Source organism: Malania oleifera, chromosome 6, assembly GCF_029873635.1.
Source record: "Malania oleifera isolate guangnan ecotype guangnan chromosome 6, ASM2987363v1, whole genome shotgun sequence".
NCBI classification, from domain to species: domain Eukaryota; kingdom Viridiplantae; phylum Streptophyta; class Magnoliopsida; order Santalales; family Ximeniaceae; genus Malania; species Malania oleifera.
The window spans coordinates 80,521,332-80,546,513 of NC_080422.1; the positions used below are offsets into that span (position 1 = coordinate 80,521,332).

The window sequence follows — 25,182 nt, forward strand, 5'->3', positions numbered from 1 at the left end:
GCTAGTATGAAACTAGAGATTGTAATGATGGAAGACAATGACACTTCAAGATTGAGGATTGGAACTTCTTATTGGAAGCTCTATACAAACCCTCTCAAACAAGACCTTCCCTCAAAGGTATGCACTTCAGTAGTGTAGGAGAAGAAAACATAAGTTGGTTAGAAAGATGCTTTAAAGAGGAGGAAGATTTTGAAAGCCCATAATGACCATAACAAAGATAAAGCTTCAAAGTTGGATGTAATGAAGATGCTTTTCCATAATGGTACTTCAAGACTTTTACAACAACCGCTAGTTTATTTGTAGCCCTAGTGGTTCTTTCATTCTCTTTTTCCAATGAAGGGAGGTGCTCATAATACCAAAGATTTAGAATGACAATGTAACAATCCAAGTTTGGGAGCCCAATGAGCATCTAACTAACTACTTGACAGTGCTCAATAACCAAGCTAGAAGCCTAAGCTAACAGATAACTACTTATTGAGCCAAAATCTATTATAAACTATTCTTTCCCTTTTATAGAATCGATGTTGGACTACTCGCCCAGAACTAATTGATTTGCTCCTCGAGGACCCGTCACTCAATCTAGGTACAATCACTATCTTTAGGGTATTTACAAATGAACCTAGTGGGTATGTTTACAAGTTGATCTAAAGTCTTACTACCAAACTAAAAAAGGCATTTCATACCAAAAACACTTTTGAGGAAGACAGGCCAATTCTTGATACATGGCTTATTGATAATGGATGTATCATAGTTATCAGAAAACACTAACACCCTAGTGGACCACATATTGTATGAACATTCCAAAACAAGGTACACTTTCATTCCAGAACACTAAATTTAACGATCCAAAGTTTTAATTCAATATTTTTTACATAGCATATTTTTTTATTATTTGAAATTGAGAATTATTGCATTATAATTCCATTTTGCGTCATTATTAATCTATTTGAAAAACAAAAAATCTCTTCTAGATTTTGAAACACTAATACATCCTTCCTAGAATATACAAGTGTTATAGCATATTTATCACTAATATATCTATATAATTATTTAATTTAATATTTTTTACATAGCATATTTTTTTATTATTTGAAATTGAGAATTATTGCATTATAATTCCATTTTGAATCATTATTAATCTATTTGAAAAAATAAAATCTCTTATAGATTTTGAAACTTCCCAAAATATACAAGTGTTATAGCATATTTATCACCAATATATCTATATAATTATACCCCCAACCATTCCACATTTTTTGGAGTATGTGTCGTACCACGATCCCATTCCCATTCCACAAACCAAAATGTTCCGTGTTCTAGGTAACACTGGGATGTATGCATTCAAAGACTTAAAACTGGTGGGGGTGTCATTCACAAGCTTGATATTGAGAAAGCTTATGCATGTGTAAATTGGAAGGTCCTTTTGCACTTCATAGGAAAAATGAATCTCAAATAGGGGTTTGGAGATATTGGATTTCTCATTGTATTTCCACTCCAAGGTACTCCATCCATGTTAAGGGGTCTTAGACAAGGGGGGACTCTTTCCTTTTGATCATGAAAGCTTTGAGTAAAAGGTTGGGTAGCACCCATTCACATCTTCCATGTTGTTAATGATACCATAGTTTTTTTGTCGATTCATTAATATGTGTCCTTCCTTTTGAAGTGGTTCTAGGCTTAGAAGTACCAATAATACCGACATGTGATATAGATATGACAACACTGATACAACAATGGTCTGAACTTTCCACGAAATTGTCAAAATTTTTGATTTCCATCACCCTCAAAATTGAAATGGCAGTCCATTTCCATCTTGCATAATTTCCATCAAAATCTCAACGAATCATCTGAAATTTATCAAAATCTCGAAATTTTAGCGAAACTTGTCAAAATTTTAACTATATGATGAAATTTCATCAAAATTCAAATGAGAAATTTAGGAGTGAAGTGAAATTTCTATCTTAATTTATTTTATCGAAACAAAGGATTATTACAAGTGCTTTTGAAATTATATGAAAAAATAAACTTACAATAACATTTTATTTAACCATTCATGTCCAACTTATCATTATTTGTATAATAAATAATATTTAAATGATTTACGAATTTCATTTGTATTAACTGAAAATGTTTAATGTACATTATCTTACAAATATGTTTGATACACATACCATTTTAAAAATTTTCCAATATTTCAATGATTTATGAATTTCATTTGTATTAACTGAATATGATTAATGTACATTATCTTACAAATGTGTTTGATACACACACTATTTTACAACTTTTCCACCTTATACAAAACATAGATATATTTAATTTGTTATATATTAGTCCTTGAACTTATATTATTATGTTTGTTAATCATTTCTAAAGTTTCACAAAGAATTCCATGCTTTACTACTAATTTCCATTATTTTTTCAAATCGAAATCGAAATTGAAATTTCCATCAAAATTTCCGTACTTTTGGAGCTTCGAAATTTGAGTCGAAATTGAAATTTAAGACCTTGGATACAACAATATAGAAACTTCCCAAAGCACCGGAATATTACAAACTTGATATACGCCAAATAATTTAATTTTTAAAAATTACATTTTTTAGGCATGTTTAGAATTGGATTTTTTCCTTCTAAATGTAAAATATTGGTGTAAAGTAAATTTACGATGAGTTTTAGGCATCATTAATGTACATTCTACTAAATTTCATCTACATTCGTTGCCAACATCCATATTGCATTTTGACAGTACACACCTGTAAAAATACTACTAGATTTATAACATAATAATAAAAGTCAGTGGTGAAAAATCACCTAGAGCAAAAAAAGGAAGCAACTAGCAATAAGAAGCATGAAAAATATTGGTCAAAGAACAAGTAGTAATTTAGCAAAAGAATATAAGAAAAAAACAAAAGAAGAAGCAGGTAGTCTAAGGAAGTGTTAAAGACACGTCCAAAAATATGTTGGGTTGTGTCAGAAAATTAAATTAATTAATTTTATTTTTGAAAAGTGTTAAGACGAGTGTTGATACACGAAAAAGACATGTTGGATGCTGACCTTTGAAGGTTCTTGGAGTGTCAGTCAGGCCTTGGTTAATTTGGAAAAATATTGAACTTTTTTCCTCATGATGCGAAATAAAGTATCATCTCCTCTCCAAAATTTCAGTGTATAAATTGGGTATCTTCCAATCACCAACCTGGGCATCCCCCTTCACGCTGAGTTTGAAGATATGAAAGTTTGGGACAGTGAATATTAGAATTGACAAGATGTTGGCTGAATGTAAAGCACAGACTTTTTAAGGGAAGTACAGTAATCCTTTTAAAGAGTATCCTATGCAACCCTCCCAACTATTTCATGTTCCTTTTTCTTCTCTAAAGTTGTAATGATTAAATTTGTAAGTGTTCAAAGAACATTTTACCATGTGAATGTTGAAGATAACTACACGTATCATCATGTTAAGCCAGGGACAGTGACACCCATTTCAGTAAAGGAGGACCAACTACCTCTAAGGAGGTCAGGGTAGGGACAGTGAAACACCCATTTCAGTAAAGGAGGTCCAACCACCTCTAAGGAGGTCAGGGCAGTGAAACACCAATGGGTGTTTCCAAACACCCCAATTTGAAGGTAGGTTGGAGTAGTTATGGAATTTAAGTCCTTGGAAATTCATTATCAAAGGTTAGGACTTTCCTTGAATTCATCTTTTGAAGTGGGCAATGGATCGTCCATTGACTGCATTTTCTTTTGGTTCAATGTTTGGTGTAAACAAGGCCAACTAAATGCCCAATTCCCTCTTTATTCACCTTGGAAGCTCGAAAAGATGTGGTGGGGTAGTGCCTTCACTTGGAAGGAGGAGTGCCTCTTGGAATCCTATTGACATTAGGGGAGCTTCTTTATTGAAATGGCTCATGGTGTATAGACTCGTAGATATTGGATGCACTAGCTTTAGAATAGTGAAGAGGAGCTTCTTCATTGGCAAGACCTGTTTGGCAGAAAAGTCGAGGAATTTAATCACCCCTTTTTGGACTCTTTTGGAAAGAAAGGAATCAAAGGGCTTTTAATGGGGAAGAATCATCTTTCCAAGCCATTAACACTTCATTTAGTTGGAAAGAAGTGGAGAGAAAAGAACAGGAAAGAAATGGGTCTCTCCAATCTCTCATCTTATATAGTTATCTACATAAGGTGGAAAGGAAAAAGAAGTCAAGAGAAGTGGGGAGAAAAAAAAACACTTTGTTTATCATCCAAATTGGAGAGAAATGGACAGAAGCTACTTCAAAAAACCAAAAAACATTATAGAGAATTTTAAAAAGCTAATCGTAGAGGGTATTATTTCATTGTACATTGTTAATAGAATTTAGTTAATTGGAAAAGCCTGATCACAGTGATAGGTCTCTATTTATAATATATGTCAAGCACATCCCAATGACCATAATACCCTTACTCATGCTTACTGCACAAATAATAATACTAAATAACTACAAACATTCCCTTGATATCATATGATCCTAGCTTGTCACAAATGATTAAACCCAAGCAAACCCCCCCCCCCCCCCCTCCAAAGCTTTAGTGAGCAAATCTATTCGGACTTCACATGAATGGTTGAAATAACTTCAATGAATTTTTTTTGGATAGAAGACAATTTTATTAAAACCAAGAAACAGAGTACATGCTGGAGGGTAAGGAATCCTTCCCAGATAACAAAAGATGCACAAAAAGGCTATAACACACTAAAAGAACCAGAAAAAACAGTACAGCTATCAGTTACAAGAGCACTGCCCTCCAATCTCTCATGAGGCCCGGCAGCAGTAAGCCGTGAAAAAACACACCCAAAGAGAAGCAACAAAAGTTGCTGTATCCCAAATTAACTGAGAGCAGGTTGAGCGACCTTAAAAAATCCTAGCATTCCTCTCAATCCACAAGGCCCAAAGGATAGCGAAGACAGGCGCAAACCAAAGAGCTCTTCCGTTTCTGTTTTTCCCAAAACCCCTAAAGTTAACCAATAACTTCAATATTTTTTGTTTTCTCATGAAAGACTAGTTGGAGGAAATCCGAATAGCAGCTCCATTAGCACAGATTTATACTGATTGAGAGCAAACAAGCATGGAAAAAAAAAAAAAAAGACTCCTCAATCAAGAGGCATTTCAGTGCAAATGCGAGGAACGTAGGTTTTTGAAAGACATAGGTATAGTGGTATTTACATTGAGGAGCCTTCAAATGGATCAAAATAGGTTCAAAAAGAAAGTTAGTGAAGAGGTCTTTCAAATGAGTAGGGTGAGCTGGAAAATGATTTTGATTATGATGGAGGGCTAGTTATAGGTGAGGTTCATGGACAAGGACAAGTGGACAACTTGTGTTTGGATCAGATTCTTCAAATATATTGAGCAACTTTTCCTCTAGTTCTCATTAGAGGTTTTAGAGGGAGTTTCAGGTTTGGAGAATGTTGGGAAAAGGTGAGAAAAGAGACAAGATTGAGCAGGATGAGCCTGTCCTTAGCTCTCATTTTCAACATTTTCCAGATAAAATGGGTTTGCCGTTAGCTAACTCAGAGGGAAAGGAAATTCGCTTGGATAGCAATAAGAGTAAGGCCAAGAAGAGATAATAGGAAATGCAAATTTCCAGTGTTTTATTAACTATGATGGAAAAGGACTGGAAAGGGGTTTTCTTCAATGGCATTGTAAGGTATTCTGGATGGTGGGCAGCTCTGTATGTTTTTTCACTTTCTTTGCCGAGGATTTCTTGCCCTATTTCTCTCTTAATATATCTCTTCATTTTTTTTATATTTTTTGATAATAAAAGAAGAGAAGAATTCATTAATAGAATAAGAATATACATCTAGGAGAATAAAACATCTCCTTAACAAAATCTGGAAAATCTAGGAAAAAACACAAAGGAACAACCTACAGACTAAAGAGCAAAAGAGGGGGAAAAAAAAAAAAAAAACCATCACGAACTAACACTCAACAATTAATGCCAATCACGCTGAATATCAAAAAAATTCACCCCCTTAAAATTCCCTTGTCCCACACACCAAAGAGAAGCCAAATAATGTATCTTGTCCCAAACGAGCACCTAAGCCGACTTCTTCCCTATAAAAATGTGTGCCTTATGCTCCATCCACAACCCCCAAAAAAATGCAAATAAAAGCACATTTCCAAACCGCTGCCCTTCCCTTTTTTCTGCCAAATCCATCAAAAGTTCTTTATCCAAAAAAATTCATGGCCCAAAACTTGAAAACATGGTTTACTAAGGGTTCCAAGCCATGTAAGACTTGATCAAACCAAAAACAAGGCTATACGAAGTCTCATGTGTCAGTGCATGGACTCACAGCTGTGAGCCCTTGACTGGCATGGGGAAGCTCTGGCAATAGGATTTCAGGGGTTTACAGATCAGCACTGTCCCTGGTGGCCATGGTGTTGGTTTTGCAAAATATCAAGGGGTTTTTATGTTTCTCAACAGGCAGTCTCATCCAGGAATTTTCCGGAAACTGATGTGTTTTCCAGCAGCTGCTGGATTGGTTTCAGGCCTGCAGCAGTGCTCAAGACTCTCCTATGGTGGTAAACACCAGAGGATTGCGTGGGTTAGGGCTTGGTTCGGCAGTGGCTGCAGTACTTTGGTTTAGCCTTTGGGACTTGAGCCCATATTTTGATAACATGTTAACAAAGTTTAGTAAATTGAAAAACCCTAACCACAGGGATAGGTGTCCCTCTCTATTTATAATGTTTGTCAAGTAGACCAAAATGGCCATAACACCCTTACTAACTCAAGCTTACTACCATAAGTAACAATACCACATGACAACTAACATAAATGATAGTTGTTTTCTTTCATTCGATTTCTCTTCTCTTTCTTTCCCTATCGAGGTGAGAAATTAGTTCTCTCTCTCTCTCTCTCTCTCTCTCTCTCTTCTCCTCTCCTATAAGTTTCTCTTTCTCTTCTCTCCACTACTCCCCAACCAAACAGAGTGAAGAAAGTGTATAGAAAGACGAATCAAAACTCTTTACTTTGGGAAAAGAGGGATGTTTTATGTCCCTGTGTTCTAGATTTTGCCAATTTTGAGAATGCTGAGGCGGATAAGTGGTATAATGTTAAAAGGTAAATTAGTGAATGAATATATTCGCAATAAGTCACACATAGCACCAATAAAACATAAGATAAGGGAGGGGCAGCTCACATGGTTTGGGCATCTGCAATGTAGTTCAAATAAAGCATCAATGAAGAATAAGCGAGTTATTCTTTGTGGCAGAAGAAGAGGTAGGGGTAGATCCAAAAATAACTTGGAATGAGATAGTGAGTAAAGATTTAATAGCCCTTAAATTATCGAAGGAAATTGCCCATGATTGTGTAAATGGGCGGAAAAGGATTCATGTAGCCAAGTCGCCAACCCACCTAGTGGGACTTAAGGCTTGGTTTGTTGTTGTTGTTGCTGCTGCAATTGTTGTTGTTGTTAATGATGATGATAGCATAAACTTATGAACTGTCGGGGCAATTAATGTATAATTATCTTTAGTTTCTTTTATGCATTCAAGATGCCTCTCTCAATATCGTTCAACCAATGATACTTTCTCCCTTTTTCTAATACCCAAAAAAAGGGGTAAAAAATAAAAGGGTTGTGAGCAGTGAATTGATTTGTAGTATATGCTTGGATTTTAAGTAAACTTCCATAAATAAAATTGAAACAAAAGCCCTGCTATCTGATCTGAACTCTAATATCTTTTTGACCATTTGACGAGAATTCTACAATTTTATTTTTTATTATGCAAGTCAAGATTTGAGGGTGATCCTTGACCCAATGGTAAGCGTACTACACTCAAATTATCAAGTCACAAAATGAGCCTTTCCAAGCGTGGAGATAAGGCTACGTCATGCCCTCCCAGACTCCTGATAAGGTGCGACAGCTTTGCCCACTCAGTGTTACACTACAATTCTGGATTAAATATTGATTTTGCAATTTTACTCCAAAATCAAGTGTCCATGCACAAGTTCACAACACTCTCCTCAATAGCAAAGCCACGATCTTTGAACAAATAACAGCTTTGATTAACATGCAACAGGAAATACTGAATCAATCTCATTTTCTGGAATCAATCTCAAGATGATGTGTCATGTGTTATGACAGAAAAACAGTGAGGAAGCTGGTATGTGCAAGCTCACCAGCTTTCCATAACTATCTTTTTGCTTTTACTACAAGGACAAATGATTTCTCATCTAAATTTTATATTTGATCATTGCACCTACAATGATCATGAAAATATAGATTGCTTGTTAAACCCTGTGAATTGCATGAAAGTGGGATACTCCAAATGCAGGATCAAAGAGTTTTGTAAAACATTCTTGGTAGGAAAACATGTGAATGAAAGATCCCACTGAACTGAGTTGCATCCGTGAATCTAAGAAATAATATCAATGCACAAGTTTGCAACACCCTCCTTAGTAGCAAACCCATGATCATTGAGCAAATAGCAGCTTTGACTAACATGCAACAGGAAAATATGGAATCAATTTCAAAATGATGCAACATGCGTTATGACAGCATAACAGTAAGGAAGCTGGCATGTGCACCAACTATCTTTTTGTTATCTCTGTAAGGACATATGATTTGTCATCTAAATTTTACTTTTGATAATCATACATACATTGATTGTATTTCTTTTTCTTCTTTACATTCTTCTCTCTTCTAATAAATTTCTTTGTTTATCAAAAAAAAAAAAATTACGCCAATTGTAAATTCAGCCTTAGGCACATAGACTTTGGACCCTATAGCGGCAAAGAGTGCTCAGAATTTTATATTTTTCCCATTAAATATTTTACAAGTATTTTAGAAATTAGAACCAGTATAGTAGTGATGATTATACAAATTTTGAACTTTCCCAACTAAATATTTACAGGGCATTAGGAAGGAGAGAAACCAGCATGATTTTTAAGCACATTAGCACAGGTGCAAGGATTAATAATCTGTAGTTGGTGACTGATTTAAATTGCACACTGAAACAATATCAAATGCAGGTGGCAACTGAACCACGTTGCATCTCATGGTGCCCTAGCATTGCCTTTACGAAAAATGCTCTAATGCATGTCCAATCTAAATTCTTGTGCTTCAAATTTGTTCATGGCCACCTATGTCTTCGACTTTCAATGGGAACAACAAGGTGAACTTTATTTATTTATTTCCTGGTTAAGGGTATATCTCATCACAGATCTCAAAACTATGCATGGAAAGATTTGCAAAAACAACAATTTCAAATGGTATTGACTTCCTGAAAATCCAGGAAGCAGATCCCATGTTATTTTTGGAAAAATGAGCTTCTAGGAGATGGACTTCAAATGGATTTTTTACTAAAATGATATCAAAAATGTCATTTTAAGGAAAATCTTTTGAAAGTTTAACGAGGACTGATTTCTGTAAGTTTTGGAGAAGCAAGAAGAAGAAGAATTCATGGGGTTGTGCTTGCTTAGCTATTTTTTGGGTGATGAAATGAGGATTTTCGCAATAAATACAGTCCTTTAGCTTTGGTATAGAGTTATGTTCCTAACTTCACTTCAGGATTTTTCTTTGATTTTTTGGGGGGTATTTCATTGGATAACTTGCAATGCTATAAAGAGGAAGCTCTGATGTAATCATCTTTTATTTGTCTGAAGGGTGCTTTGCCCACCATTTTATTTTTTTTAGGACACATTCTCCTCCCCTTCTGTAGTTCTCTTGTCTCCTCCTAGTAAATGCTCTCTTTCTATCAAAAAAGAAGAGCTTTTGAAAACTAAACAGGGTTTTTTGGAGCCTTCAAGAACTTGAGCAACATACAGCTTAATTATTTAGGATTGAATATAATATGGCTTTCTAAACTCTGAAATCATTTATTGTAAATAATTTCTGGATTTCACTCAAGTTTTCAAACTAGTCTTTTTTTCTGGATTTAGCTTACACACACTTTGTGCATAGTTCGAAAAGAAAAAGAATGAAAAAATTCATATGAAGGACTTCATGCATTTTAAAGTATAAATGTGCATCTCTAACCTCTCCAAAAGCTCCTCTCCCAATAATGGTTAGAAGCTCAAAATCATCAACACATATCTTGTGCCTTTTAAGTCGCATAAACTCTGTCTCTTTTCGCTCCAAATCCTTCATTAGATTAAGTTGTTCCTCCTCTGATGCGTCTGAAGATGCTAACCTCCTTTCTAGTACCGAGCGCCTGAAATTAAAAAAAATTATATCAGGAAAGATATCAAGCTTCTGTTTAAAAAGTCTGTCCTTACTAATATGATTGGTACATTATTATTTTAAGTAATAAAGTATGAAAGGCACTTCATAAGGAACAAAAAGGCATTAAAAGTTTGATGTATAGAAATGCAGCTGCAACATGCCAATATATCCACATGTATGCAAGCTTCCATAGTGTTTAAACTTCAAAGCAGGACGTTTGTATGGTCCTCAAATATGACACTAGTCAGTGCCAGCAACGATTGATAGCGATAAAATCATAAAATTAGGGGCATTTGGAATCATTTTCAAAAATTATCCAAACATAGAAACAAAAACTAGAAACCAAAGAGATAAACTAAAATCTAGCAACCTTGGTTAATATTTTCAAAACTAAAAAAAATTAGAAACCTAACTGAACTCATGTTTATTTTTTTCCTTGAATCAAATAACAATTAGAAACACTGCTTTAAAAGGCTCAGGGACTCCCCTTTAGGCTTGCCTTGAGAGGAGGCATATGCCCAAAATGCCTTAGGCTTAGTTTAAAATACCAAATATTGGAAAGGCCAACGCATTACATGCTGAGGCTTAGGCATTTGTACAAAAGGCATGCTTTTTGTGCCTTTTTTGTTGAGACTTAAGCATTTTGGTTGTGTTAGTCTCAAGTTGGATTTTGCTAAAAAAAAATTTATTTACATGTTTATGTATATTGTATAGGAAATGGCTCGATATGACTTGATTTCTAAAACTCCTAAACATCAACCTTCCCAAAATATCTAAGAGTTGCATATTAGATCTTGAAAATAAATTGAACTTTGTACTATTATATTATCTCTTGGCATGATTTATTTAATGAATACAAGACAGTATTTTTTGAATGGTGACGAGTACTTTATAAATTATATTTCTTTTTTTTTTTTGTAATTTTCTTGACTTCATCTTTATTTTTTAAATATATCTGTAATTTGTTTACAAATTTTACCAAACAAAAAAAAAATCTCGAAAGGCTTGCGCCTTGCCTCTTGAGGGTTAAAACACTTTGTTTTATGCCTTGTTTGTTAAAACTTTTATTTGAAATATGATTAAAATAGTGAAAATAGAGAAGAATACAAATAAGAAAATTTTATAATAAAAAAGAGAAATTAATTATAATTATTTTACTTAATTATTATATTTTTAAACTTACGTTATAATGATCCAAGAACACAACATTTTTTTTTCTTTTTGACAGCTAAAAAGGATCTATTAATGAAAAGAATAATTACAAAGAATGAAGGATAAGAAATCATCTAGGTAAAACAGAAAACTAACAAAGAAGTGCAATTACATTAAAGCTGCCTTCCAATCTCTTTGGAAGCCAGATAGCAATAAACCCTTAAAAATCCCAAAAGAATCTACCCAAAAAAAGGTCTAAAAAGTGACTTTCTTTCAGAGTAAAGAAGGAGGGGTCTTCTTATCTCTGAAAATTGTGGCATACTGGCATTCCTTTCACACCACATCACCACAGCACTGAAAAAACTGCGCATACTCAAAAATTCCTCCCTGTTGTATTCTTTCCAAAGCACCAAAACTTTACCATTGAAAAATCAAAGATAGATTCCGGAGCCACCCTTTCTTTTATCCAAAAACAGAAACAGATTATTCCATATGTATCTTGCGCGCCACCTTACAATGAATATATGAATGGCTAGAACTCTCATTTGAACCACTGCACAGCATACAAATATCTGGACTAAGAGCTTGTAAGGTCTCCTGATCTGTAACACATTATTCAAGTTAATCTTGTTGAGTATGAAAATCCAAAAGAAAGCTCGGACTTTAAATGGAACCTTTTCTTTCCACACAACCTTATTTAACAAGAAAGGGCTATGGTTTGTGGATATGGTGAGATTTGAAGAGAGGGAGGGGGGGGGACCTTTGACGAGAATGACCCTGAAGTATCCCCAATCAAAGCCTTGTGTCCTCCTGCAAATTTGGCAAGAAATAAATGTTTTTAGAAACCACATACCAAGACCCAGGCCCCCTTCAGACATAGGCTTCCTAACAGCATCCCAACTAACCAGGTGATCCCTTTTATTCTCCCCACTATCAAACCATAAAAAATCCCTCATAATCTTTTCCAACTTCCTAGCCACCCTGGGAGGTAATTTAAAAAGGATAGGTAATAACAGGGAATGTTGGTTAGGGAAGCACTGATAAGCGTAGTTCTACCTCCTAATGAGAGACAAGCCTTCTTTCAACCTTCCAATCTATTTGCCCACTCTCTCCATCACAGGATCCCAAAAAGCATCAGACAGAGGATTTCCCCCAAGAGGAAGACCAAGATATGAAAACAGCCAAGAAAGGGATTCACAACCTGCTAAAGATCTAAGATTCTCAAAATCTCTCTACACAAATTGACACCCACTAGGCCACTCTTAGACAAGTTTATTTTAAGCCCAAAATTCTCTCAAAAATTCTAAGTAGCACAAAAATCTTATGAAATTTTGCTGCATCATTCTCAAGAAAAAAAAATGGTATCGTCTGCAAAGTGAAGATAAGATACCTCCACTTCCTCTCTACCTATAGACAGACCACTAATTCCTAGATCCTGAGCATAGGAAACCAAACTGCTCAAGACATCCACAACCAAAGTCAACAAGAAAGAAGATAACGGATCCTCTTGTCTCAACCCCTCGAGATGTTGATAAAAGAACATGACAATAGAAAAATGGTAAAAATATTTTGAATGATTATTATTTTTTTCAAATTTTTAGAAACTTTATAGATATTTTTATTTTTAATTATAATTTTAAATTCACCAGTTCATTTTATTTTAATCTACAACATAAATTAAAGTTGTGTTTTGCTTCCTTCAGGGGCTGCCACATGGGGCCGTTATGTTTATTCACTTGATCTAGAGAGGGTTTGAGGCAGGCTTGAGATGTGTTCAGATCAAACAGGCGGGCTTAGAAAGGCAAGTGCTTTATTCCTTATTTGATCAAATTGTATGTATTTTTTAATCCAAGTTTGGGGCATGTTTGGATCAAGTCGATGGCTTTAGATAGGCAACGGCCTTTTTTTTTCCTAATTTGATCAAATTGCATGTATTATTTGGCTTAACCTCACCCAGCACCAAGAAAAGGCATTTTTCTAGTTTTAATTAAGAAGTGTGTACAGAATAAATGATTTAACCCACACAAAAAAAAAAGTATAAGAAAAAAGTTGAATTAAGAACCAAAACAATGTGCAACAGCGGAGGGCAAGACGTCCTCAAGATACTATAAACTACAACCAGCTAAATTACATAAGAGCTGCCTTCCAATCCATTTGAAGGTTGGACACTAAAAAATCCCAAAAAAAAAAACCAAAAGAGTGAGCCCAAAATGAAACCAAGAACACCAGAATATCCCATAAGAGACTTGGGCAGGATGTGCAGCCCCTAAAGATCCTCATGTTCCTCTAGATCCAAAGAGTCCATAAGATAGCGAAAATTGCTCCACTCTATAATACACGGCCCTTTCTACAGAAGCCAAAATCCCCATGCTTCATGAGCAAGAAATCTCCCTCATTCTGAGGTGCCACCCAAGCTTCACCTATATAAGAGAAGGGAGCATTCCAAAGGTGTGATAACACCTTACAGTGCAGAAAGAGGTGTGGATTTTTTCACTGGACTCACGACACACCATGCACATTTCAGTACTAAGAGACGCATAAGGCCTTCTAATTTGTAGCATCTCCTGCATATTGATCCTATTCAGATTCACAGTCCAGATAAAGGTCCAGGTTTAAACTGGATTTAACCCATAAAATCAAATTCTGGATATTAAAGCGCCACGGCATTAGGTTGCAACAACAGCTGAAAAACGAAAAACTAACAACATAAACAAATGCGTCATCATCGCTTGCTGCAATGAAAATAGAATCAGGAAATATAAATGACACCAAACCATCCTTAGATAATCACCAATAGTTTTGAGGATGAAACAATCCCTGGATCCTGTCATAATAAGATCTACATATGGCCAATTATCAGGTATAACTGTGTAATGGAAACATTTGTTTTTAATTTTATTTTTTTTTTATTTTTTTTTTTGATAATAAAAGAAGGAATCAACAATAGAATAAGAATATACAGCTAGGAGAATAAGACATCTCCTTAATAAATTCTGGGAAATTCATATAAAAAACATAAAAGAACTACCTACAAACTAAACTAATGCCCAAACCACCCTCCTGTTTAGACCTACACACCACTCCCCAACTAACCAAATAATCCCTACTACCCCCTACCCCTGACCACAAAAAATCCCTCATAATCTTCTCGATCTTACTAGCACCCTTTGCCAGAATCTTAAAAATTGAAAGAAAATAAAAAGGAAGACTAGAGAGAAAGGCCTGGATAAGAGTAATTCTACCACCAAGAGAAAAAAATAAAAATATAAAAAATAAAAAATAAAAATAAAAAAACACACCTTCCCATCCATCCAGTCACTTAGAAACCCTTTCCACAACAGGATCCCAAAAGCTAGCAGATCTAGGGTTACCCCCCAAAGGAACCCCAAGATAGGACAATGGCCATTCCAAAACACAACACCCAACCTCCACAGAAAACTCCCTAACATTCTCAACAGCCATATTGATAGTTGCGATATCGCACTTACCCATATTAATCTTAAGCCCAAAAACCTTCTCGAAAATGTGAAGGAGACCCAAAATATTCTTAAAGGATGGTTTATGATCCTCTAGAAAAAAAGATATCTTCATCAGAAAACTAAAGGTGTGAGACCTTGAACCCCTCTCTCCCCACTTCCAAGCCTTTCACTTAACCTCTATCCACCATCCTCTACTCAAAGATTCAGCCACTAAAACAAACAAAAATAGGGAGAGAGGGCCACCTTGCCTAATCCCTCTCGTAGCCTTACCAAGATTTAGACTCAACATTTACTAAAATCAAGTAGCTCACATTAAGCAAACAGCCTCTAATCCAATGCCGCCATCTCTCTACAAACCCATTCCTCACAAAGATCCTATCCAGGAACTTCCAGTTCACTCTATCATAAGCTTTCTCAAAATCCAACTTAAAGATGATTCCCTTCTTCTTCCTTCTATGAATATCCTCCACAACCTCAAAAGCAACTAGAATGGCATCCACAATTTGCCTAACGCCCTCAAATGCACTATGAGCCTTAGAAATAGTACTATCAAGCACCGTACTCACACTATTAGCTAACACTTGAGTGATGATTTTATAAACACCGGAAACTAAGCTAATAGGTCTATAGTCCAAAATCTTAAAAGATTTATTCTTCTTCAGCAAGAGAGTTATGAAATTGGAATTGATACTCTTACTTAAATCCCATGCCCGTAAAATTCATTAAAGACCTTAAGCAAATCATCCTTATCACTAGGTCAAGAAGACTATATAAAACCTTTTTGTCACTTTGACCATTCTAGGATAATATCTTAAAATAGTTGGTGCTATCAAATGCTTAGTCATTATCTTGGATCTAAGTTATTCTAGGACTAGCCCTTCCCCTCTTGTTACCTCTTACAACAAAATCACCACTCTTCATGAGCAAATATTTAGTTTTAGCCTATGTCGCAAGCACTCAAAACTTTTTCCCTACTGACAAAGGACCTCCATTTTCATAAGGACATAGGTTTAAGAAATTAGGGATTTAATATTAGTTTTGGAATATTAGCTTATTTGAGGAATTTTTAACTACATTGGAAATATTTCATAATATTTTTTTTTATGGGATTATTTGTACTTTCTGATAGTCTTATCTTTAGGTTTTCTTAGTTGCCATAGGCTTATCATCTAATGGATTACTGATCACAAATCAATTAATCTCTCTCTAATTTTCTCCTCCATTTCTTCCTCTCTTCTCCCTTCCTTTCTTCACCTATGTCCCTCTCTTCTTTCTCTGTTTCTCGTCCGTCTAGTTCTGTCCTACATCAGCTGCTAACAAGTTCTATGCTTAGCTTACGATAGATGAGCTCATTTCTTAATTATCAATTTTTCAGATTACCAAAATCTCTTCCACATATCATAAAATTGAGCTGGCATGCAGATGTGCTACACCTTGACAGCCAAAAGACCGAAGCAAACGTATTCACGCATGATAACCAGTTTCAAATGATTATTGATGACAGCCTCCACGATCATGGCTATTTCCAAGTTCTATTAATCACGTGCGCTGAGATAAATTATTCCTTTAATGTGCATGCCTCGCCACAGCATAATGATACCCATGTTTTAGTACAACACCCCCCCCCCCCCCCCCCCCCCAAAAAAAAAAAACCAACAGAAGCACCAATGCATTAATCAAGACTCGAGAGATTCATACAATTAAGAAATGGACAAGGGAACAATGATCAGTCAATCCCTCTTCCCTGTAACAATCCAATTGTTTGAGGAAATGCAATCCAACGGACAGAATCACAACAAAACTTGGTTTCCCACAAAAACGAACCTCAAATACACAAAATCTAGTATGAGGAAACATCATTTCAAATTAATTAACTCTGACGTGCTGAATTTTTGGCCGGGATTTTGGTTTTCTTTTTTTTTTTCCCTTATTCCTTTCCTCTTCTTTCTTTTTCTTTTTAAATGAGCAGGTTACTGAGCTATCCTTTGAGTTCGCATTAACAGAAATAAGATGGCAAAGAAACCACTTTATTATTACAAACATACCAACTTACAACCATTGGAGCTTAATAACAGTAAGTACATAACCACAATGATTAGACTGCGAAAAAAGCACAAGAAAATAAATGAAAAAAGGAACATTCTTGACACAACAGCCTTGCATTCCACCAATCATTTCCCTACGTTTTCTCGGGAACCAAACAGTAAGATAAAGAAGAAATCGAAACGGGACACACGAGATCCATCTGACGAGAGATTTGAGTGGGGGATAGGGGAGAAAAAACAAATGAAATTATTATATGCATGATTAATAGTGAAACAAATACCTATCCTTGCGTTCTTGGATGTTCTTCCTCTGGGCTTTGTAATGATTCTCTATGTACTGCTTGGCTGCCGCCACCCTCTCCATCGTCAAGCTCGACCCTGCCACCCCCACCTCCTCCTCCTCCTCCTCCCCCACCCTCTCCTCCTGCCTTTTCTCCATACCTCCCTCCAGAAGCCTCTCTCTCTCACACTCTCTCTCTCTCTCTCTCTGCCTATGTATGTCTCTCTCTCTTTTTCTGTGAAAATGGATGATCGTGAGAACGAAGCTGAGCCGGGCTATTCCACCGAAGAGGGGACGGAGGACGGGCCTCTCTCTCTCTCTCTCTCTATCTTCGCGACGCCGATCTTTATCTCTCTAGACACGTGGACGCGTTTTATTGGATGGGTCCGGGCGCCATTCCCTGCAGCAAGAACGACGTAAGATTGGATGGACAGCCATCTGTTTCAGTGAGATCGACGGTCGAGAACAATCGGTAACATCAAGATTTGACGCGAGAATATCCATTTGAAGTGGAAGCTAAGGAACGCCAATCAGAACGAGTGACGACCGATATATTTTGGACGCTGATCCGCGTATTTCGGTAAACGTGTCGGACGCTCGTACAGAATTTGGGACCGCGAGAGTGTCCCCAAGTAAAATTGTACCTCCCATGTAAGGATCTGCCACTGCGGTGCGCTCCTAGCAAGACAAAAGTCGTTGTCCAACCAGATCAGCCAGATGGTCCAGCTCAGATGTCATTATGCTGCATTGCTACTGCCTATTTTTCTAGTTTTTTTTAATTTTTCAAAGAAAAATATTATTGACACACCCAAAAAATAATAATAATAATAATAATAAATTTATCATTTGATGTACCAAAAATAAATCTATTCTTTAGCGTGCGCAAAATTACTTTTATTAGATGAGTTGTTACGAGTTAATCAACAAAATGATTTGAAATTGACGAGCATACATTACATGTGAATCAAACAGCTCATTGATTAATAATTTCAAATTCGTATTTTCTTACCAAGGCATCAGCACCGCACTCTATACCCCAACTCCTAAAGTTGTCGTTTTCTTCTTTTTATTTTTATCTTGAAGACCAATATATATATATATATAAGATGCTAAATGACACGGTAGAAGTAGACAATTAGAATAGCTAATTTTATTTTGGTATGATTGTAGTAAATCTTGGTGTTGAGAATTGAAACCAAACAAAACTCTACAGAACTCCTATGCGAAGAAAATGGATGAGCATTATTGTATAGGGTCAACTTTTGCAAACTTTGCATGGCAAATTAATGATTTTATCAACAAGAAATTCCTCTTTTAGAAGCATTTGTTTAAGTAGTGCATAAGCAGTGACGTTTGATAAGTTAAACAAAACTAGATTAATAAGACTTATACTACAATGAGCACTTCATTAAAATGTTACTCTCTATGATTTTTAATTGTGGGAATAAAAATTAATTTCCTAACTTGTAATAATTTAGTGTCAGTGTACATGGCAATAAGGAGATCTTTTTTGTTTTTAATTGAAATTAAAATTAAAATTGGAGTCATAATACATTGGAATAAGGTGAAATGACATATTTCTCCGTTGCACGTTTAAAATACAATTAAAACCAAAATTATATGATATTGTTTGATTTCTACATATTTCAAAATAAAAAATAGTTTAATTTACCGATTATGTTGCTACATATTATAAATGCTTATGTAATTTAACATATAATAGTAATTTCAAAGAATAATAATTGTTTTTTATGATATTGCTATAGTTGATTATACAATAATCGATTTCTATTGATACTAATTTCTTATTATGTTATGCATGTTATGTTTCTTGTTGTCATAGCATCCTATTATGACCGTTGACATTAAAATCATATTTCAATCTCTACATTTAGTTAATGATGAAAAAATTGGGAGAACCTTTATGGCCTCCAGCTAAGATTAGAAAAAGTAAAGAGGAAAAGCGTTGTTAAAGTGAATGGATAAATGAATGCGGAAAAAATATTTAGAGAAAACTTATTAACTTGAGGCGTGTGTAACAATGTCCTTAGAATAGATTTTGCATCTCTAATATGCTGTAGAAAACTCGTCGGTATCCATCCTAGGATACAACAACCCTTCCAACAACAACGTGCACTCACCAATCAAGAGACAAGAACAACTACAGCGTAATTAACCCAGACAAGGGTCTCACACGAACAATCATAAAAAAATGAAGAATATCTGCAAGAAGGAAAAATCAATCTATATAATGGATTGGAAACAAGGGATTGTAAGACAACAATTGTTCGGAACAAATATAGCGATCAATGATTCAGACGAAACCAATCAAATGACACAGGCATAGCCACTAATCTAGTTTTTAGGGAGCATGGAAAAGTATTTTCTGATGAGCAAAAATATATCAACACATAAAATTATGGAAATTAAAGGGATGAATATATAGACAGTCTAGTATTGATATAAATATATTAAACACAGAATGAATGTATTAGAATATAAACATGAAATTGAGAGAGTAAAATTTATTAAATAAATGCCTGGAAAAAAAAAGAAGGTAAAAGTGAGTTGAAATCAAGCCCAGTAACTTCTTGTTGACTTTTTGAGTTCAATCCCTATATTAATACTAACAAACCACTTGTATCTTATGTGTGTTTTTAAGTGCTTGAACAGGTATATAATTCAAGTCACACATAAGATCAGGGGAACATGGAAGCCAAAACAAGACTTAAAGCATATTCATCCTCATGCATTCCATGTAGCTTAAAAAGTAAAGGAGAAGAAGAAGACTTATTTGTTTTATTGTAATTGCATTTTAGTTTTTATCTTTGGTCTATAATAATGCATGCATCTGTATGATATGATTGAATGCTCAGACAAGACGAACCATAGACTGGCCATAGGGAATCAAAGGCCATAGACTAACCTTAGGGCACCTAAAGTTTAATTAAAAATCTTTTTCATAAAAGTTAAAATTGAATAAGATTTTTGAAATATCTATAGGGTTAAAATCAAGGAAATAATTTTTACAAAGAATTAATTAAAAAGCCTTGGTCGACCGACCCTTCACGCTGTATAACAGCTCAATCGACCGACCCTTGAAAAAGTCAAGGTTTGACTTAACTCGATCGACCAAACCTTTTTTTAACTTAGTTGTCATAGTTGACCGACCATGAACTTAACCCTTTCTACCTTCCTCGGCCAACCAACTTTATAGGTCAAAAGGGCTTCAAATGACCGACCATAAAGAGTCGGCAGACCGATTTTAGCCCCGATCAACCGAACCTACGAAGGTTTGGAAAATCGCCTTACTCAGCCGACCGATCATTCCCACAACCAACCGAACCTATTTCAAAACTCAAAATGGTTGTGTGTGTTCAGTCGACCGACGCTGAAGGTCAGCCGACTGAACCTCTCCAGTTAGATTAATTTTTTAGCACTAATCACGTTTTAATTTTAATTAAATATTTTTTTAAATGACAAGCGTGTCCCCAACGGTTATATTTTTCAGAAAAACTATAAATACCTCTTCCATTTGTTTAATTAGTAACTTTGATTAATGTTAAAATCCTCTCAAAATATTTTGTTAATCAAAGTTCCCCCAAACTATTTTTATTACAAAAATCATTTCTTTAGGGAAAAATATTTTAATCTCTTCAACTCTCTTTCACTCTTTCTTTGAAAATCCTTTTAAGAAAGTATTTAATTTGGGCATTTATTTTTATATTTAAAGAACATATAGTGTTTATTGCCCAATTACCTTTTGAGCTTAAATCCTAACTTCTCCAAATAATCTTTTATTGTAAAAATCTTTATTGAAGAACATATTTATCTTATATATATTCATATATATTTTATTTGTGCAAAAACTATTTAAAGAGCAAACCCTAGGTTCTCTTATATTTTTATTGAAATATATTTTTGGAGATATTTTTATTTGGGTTTAAATCTTTGAAGCATCGTATTATATACATTTTCTTCAAAGATTGAAAATATCATTTTGAAAAAAACACCCTTACTCTACTGAATATATTTCATATCATTAGAGAATGCATTTTAAGAGCTTTAATGTTATACATCTCTGCTTGTATTTAGAAGCATTTTTATATGTATAAAAATATTTTAATGTAATAGTTGGGTTTAGCCCGTTAATTGAACTAAGGAGTTTCTGCCTCGTAAAAGATACCGGTTGGGTTCAGCCCATAATTGAATTGGGGAGTCTCCGCCTTGTAAGGGAGGCCAGCTCGGCTCAGCCTAGTAATTGAGTTGGGTATTCCTCGTCCCATAAGTAGAGGTGTGTAGGTTGGGGTCAGCCCTATAATGTGACCCGGGGTATTCCTCGCCCAGTAAGGAGAGGATTGCAAGTGGCGTCACTACACCTAATTAAAGTGAGCACTTAGTGGAATCCTTGGGGGGTATTCCCAAGGCAGGGATGTAGGCTGATTTGGCCAAACCTCGATAACAAATCTGGGTGTGTTCTCTCTATCTTATTTAAATTCCTGCACTTTAATTTCTGCACATGTATGCCAGTTTATATTCATTGTCATAATCATCTCCATACACACATTTAATTTAAATCAGATTTACTGCATATATGTATATTTGTGTTCACTGCTAAAGTTATTCTACATACACGCATGTACTTTGAATGGGATCTGATCTGTGGTGAATCGGCGAAATGTTTAAATTAGTTAAAAAATTTTAAAACTCAATTCACCCCCTCTTGGGATTACACAATTTCCAACACCCCACATGCGTAATGCTAGATTAAAAGTTTTCGAATTAGGATTCATAAAAATGAATGGTGGAGCCTCACCTTTTGTTTGCATAGGGGAAGTCTAGTGGTTGCTTGTTCACAAGCCCAAATGAGAGTTCCCAAATAAAAAGAGCTCCCAACTATCCTAAACAATCAATGTGGGATAAGCCTTATAAGGCATTTTGAAGTACACTATACAAAACACCAACAATCCACCACTATTTCAAACGATTAAGAATGTTTAAATTACTAATCAAAATGTAATGTATTGTACTTGGTGCCATTTGGGCTATGAACCAAAACTAGGAAGATAAATTGAGATTCATGAAAGTATTGTCAAACATTAAGATCCTATAAACCATAATTCCTATTGCAAGTCATACAAACATTACCATCTGCATTATTCTAAAGCTTAGTGGTTCAACCTGAGCTAACGCAAATAGGTTGTGCATCTTTCCAAGATTTCATAAGTGTTATATAAATCCTACCTAAAATTACATAGAAGTGGCTTCACTCTACAGCCATATATATAGGAGAAACCATCAAGTGTGCACTAAGTTAACAATGCATCACAGCTTGGCACACTCAATCATAAGAGTGATGCCGTCGACGATTTCATCAAACCGTCGATGGTTTTGTCCGCTGCAGACTTAAATGTCGAAGATCTGAGGCAAATCATCATAATAAAGTCTAAGAAGCGTCAAACATCCAAAGTCAATTATCTGAGGGTCATATATGCTAACAAATCAGAAGAGTATCGTCCTCAGGGATTGGTGACTTACTTTTGTCAAGTATAAAAAATTATACTAATCTTTGCTTTATTTAGAAAAGAAATTAAGATTTTTTGTAAGTGCAAAAATTGAAATAAACTCAATTTAAAGATAATATTTAAAGGAGAATAAAATTGTTAGCTCAAGTATCAGATTAATGAGAAAGAAAACTTCAAGGAAATCGATTTCACCTAGTTTCTCATTATGCTTTACTCAAATAACTAATATGAATTAATTTTCTCTGTTTGTTAGCAAATCTCAAATTCATCCCAAAAGCCTCTTTCGATAATCAATTGGAAACTATTCTTGTTCATCATTCAACACAAGAGTATGCAAATTAATAAAGTAAGAACTCAATAAGACCCACGATTTTAATACTACATAGATTCATACAAGTCTCTTGATCTCTATATTTACCTATGCCAAAATATCCAAGATTTATCCTATAATTCCCTCTTTCGATAGCAAATCACAGGATCAAAATCATCTAGTTAATGGCCAGTTAATCAGAAGAAATAAGCTAAGAATAAATCAAACAAACATGAAAGAAAATTACTTCAGATTAGCATAGAAAAGCAAGCATAGTTTAAAACCAAATTTCATTGTTTTCCTAGAAATAAGAAAATTAGTTCAAGGTGAAAATAATATCCCACATAAATGAATTCACCATATTTTCTTTTCTCATGGGAATGGAAGAAAAATCAATACGCATAACAACCATCGTGTGCAGCCCTTGTTCCTGAACTCTCTGCTCTGCGCTGCTGTTCGTGTTCACCCGGGTCCCCAGCGTTTTGCCTCCTTGCTGTTGTGTGTTTTTTATTTTTTCTTCTTCTCTCTGTAGCCAGCCAAAGCCCCCACCCTGCTTTGCATGTAGTGTCCCCTTCAGCACCGCCTCTCAGCAAAAAAGAACTCCCTATGTGGCCTCTTCCTTTATTTTCTCAAAAGCAAACCCTACTACGACTTCCTATGCGTGTTCTCCAAAAGAAGACCTCCCTCGGAATAATAATGAAACCCTACTTTTTTTTTCCTATATGCGCTTGACCTCCTTTTTTTTTTTTCCAATTTCAGTGCTGCACAAGCCCTTTTACCTTTTAAATTCCAAATCCAGCCATCTCTCATTTTTATGTTATGCAGTTTGGCCCTACTTCAAAAGCCAAAAAAAAAAAAACAAGCCCAGCCATCTCTTATTGCATAGCACTATTCACGTGCATGCAAATTGAAACCCACTCCTCAAACTTTAATTAAAAGCCCAGCTCCAATTGACCACACGGCCAGTCCACATGTAGCTCTTTGTTTTCTTCATGCACCCTTGTATTTCATGCATGACTCTTGATTCGGACTCCAGCTCACATACACGGCACCTCTTCATGCTCACGACCCGCGTAGTGCATGCAACATCTCCTTGTGTAGTGCATAGCTTCTTCAGCATCTTTAATTCCGAATTTAATTTCCAAAAATTTTCTTTCTTTTCTTCAAATCTATAATAAAATGAAATGACCGCAGTGAGACCCAAAATTGGCAAAAATTAAATAAAATTTGGCCAAGGTTTAAAGTTAAGAAGTGTTAATTTATTCTAATATATGTCAATCATCAAACACTCCTAAACTTAAAACTTTGTTTGTCCTCAAATAAAACAAAACAAAATAAAAGACCACTAAAGACAATATCAACTAGACCCCATAGAGAAGTATCATTACTCACCAAGCCACGATCTGAATTTAGATTTCATCACTAGTATCTTACTCTTTTAACATCAAATATTGCAGGAAAATCAATAAAAAAATTTAGCAATTTGTCAAGCAAGAGTTTGGTGTTTACTTCAACCTAATGCTAAGACCTTGAGTGTGGGTGTGATAAAGTCAATTTAACTCCAAACCACCACCAAATTCAAATAACAGTAGAACAACTGAAACTAGAAGAATTCTCACAAAACTTAACCCCATAAGTCCAATTTTCAGAAAATCCTCTCCACCAATGTAGTCAAACGCCAAAATCAGAGATCAAAAGATCTTTAATCAAGGTTGTAATGACATGCCACTGGGTGAGAGCTGCAAAAGAAATGGATAAGGAAAATTAAAGTAAACTGGAAAAAATACTTGGTGGAAAGAACAGTCAAAGAGATATCCACAAGATTCAAACCATAACTCCCTCTCGACAGTATGTTCATACTGATGACAATATTGTTATTGTAACCAATGAGGTAGTATCAAGTACACCTTTAACAAAATCTGAAGTGATCCATACTCCACTTATTGAGTCTTCTCTCTTTCTTTCTTTCTTTTTTTCTTTTCTTTTCTTTTCCTCTTTTTTTTTTTTTTTTCAAAAAAAAAATTCTCTCTAAAGGTAAATTTCCACCAAAGTATTTTCTCAAAATGTAAAGGTAAATTCATGGTTTTTCAAGCATAGGCGGGAACAGTTTATGTAGTTAAAAGAACAAATAAAGGCTTATGTAACATAAGGCTTAAGGAGGTTGACTATGGAAATACACCATGCAATGATGGCATGATAAACAGG

General features: G+C 35.0%; 1 protein-coding gene across 2 annotated transcripts in view; it reads right to left on the reverse strand.

The window, feature by feature from the left end:
• LOC131158188 (uncharacterized) overlaps nucleotides 1-17,661 on the reverse strand; it is a 56,023-nt gene extending 38,362 nt beyond the window's left edge. Inside the window, exons 1-2 of one of the 2 annotated variants that reach the window (XM_058112864.1) lie at nucleotides 17,144-17,661; nucleotides 10,001-10,175 (exon numbers count right to left, since the gene is read on the reverse strand). In XM_058112864.1, the coding sequence (XP_057968847.1) occupies nucleotides 10,001-10,175; nucleotides 17,144-17,301 (333 nt within the window). In that variant the 5' untranslated portion in view covers nucleotides 17,302-17,661. The remainder of the gene's footprint in view (nucleotides 1-10,000; nucleotides 10,176-17,143) is intronic. The other variant, XM_058112863.1, reaches the window with a different exon arrangement.
• Nucleotides 17,662-25,182: the final 7,521 nt, after the last annotated feature.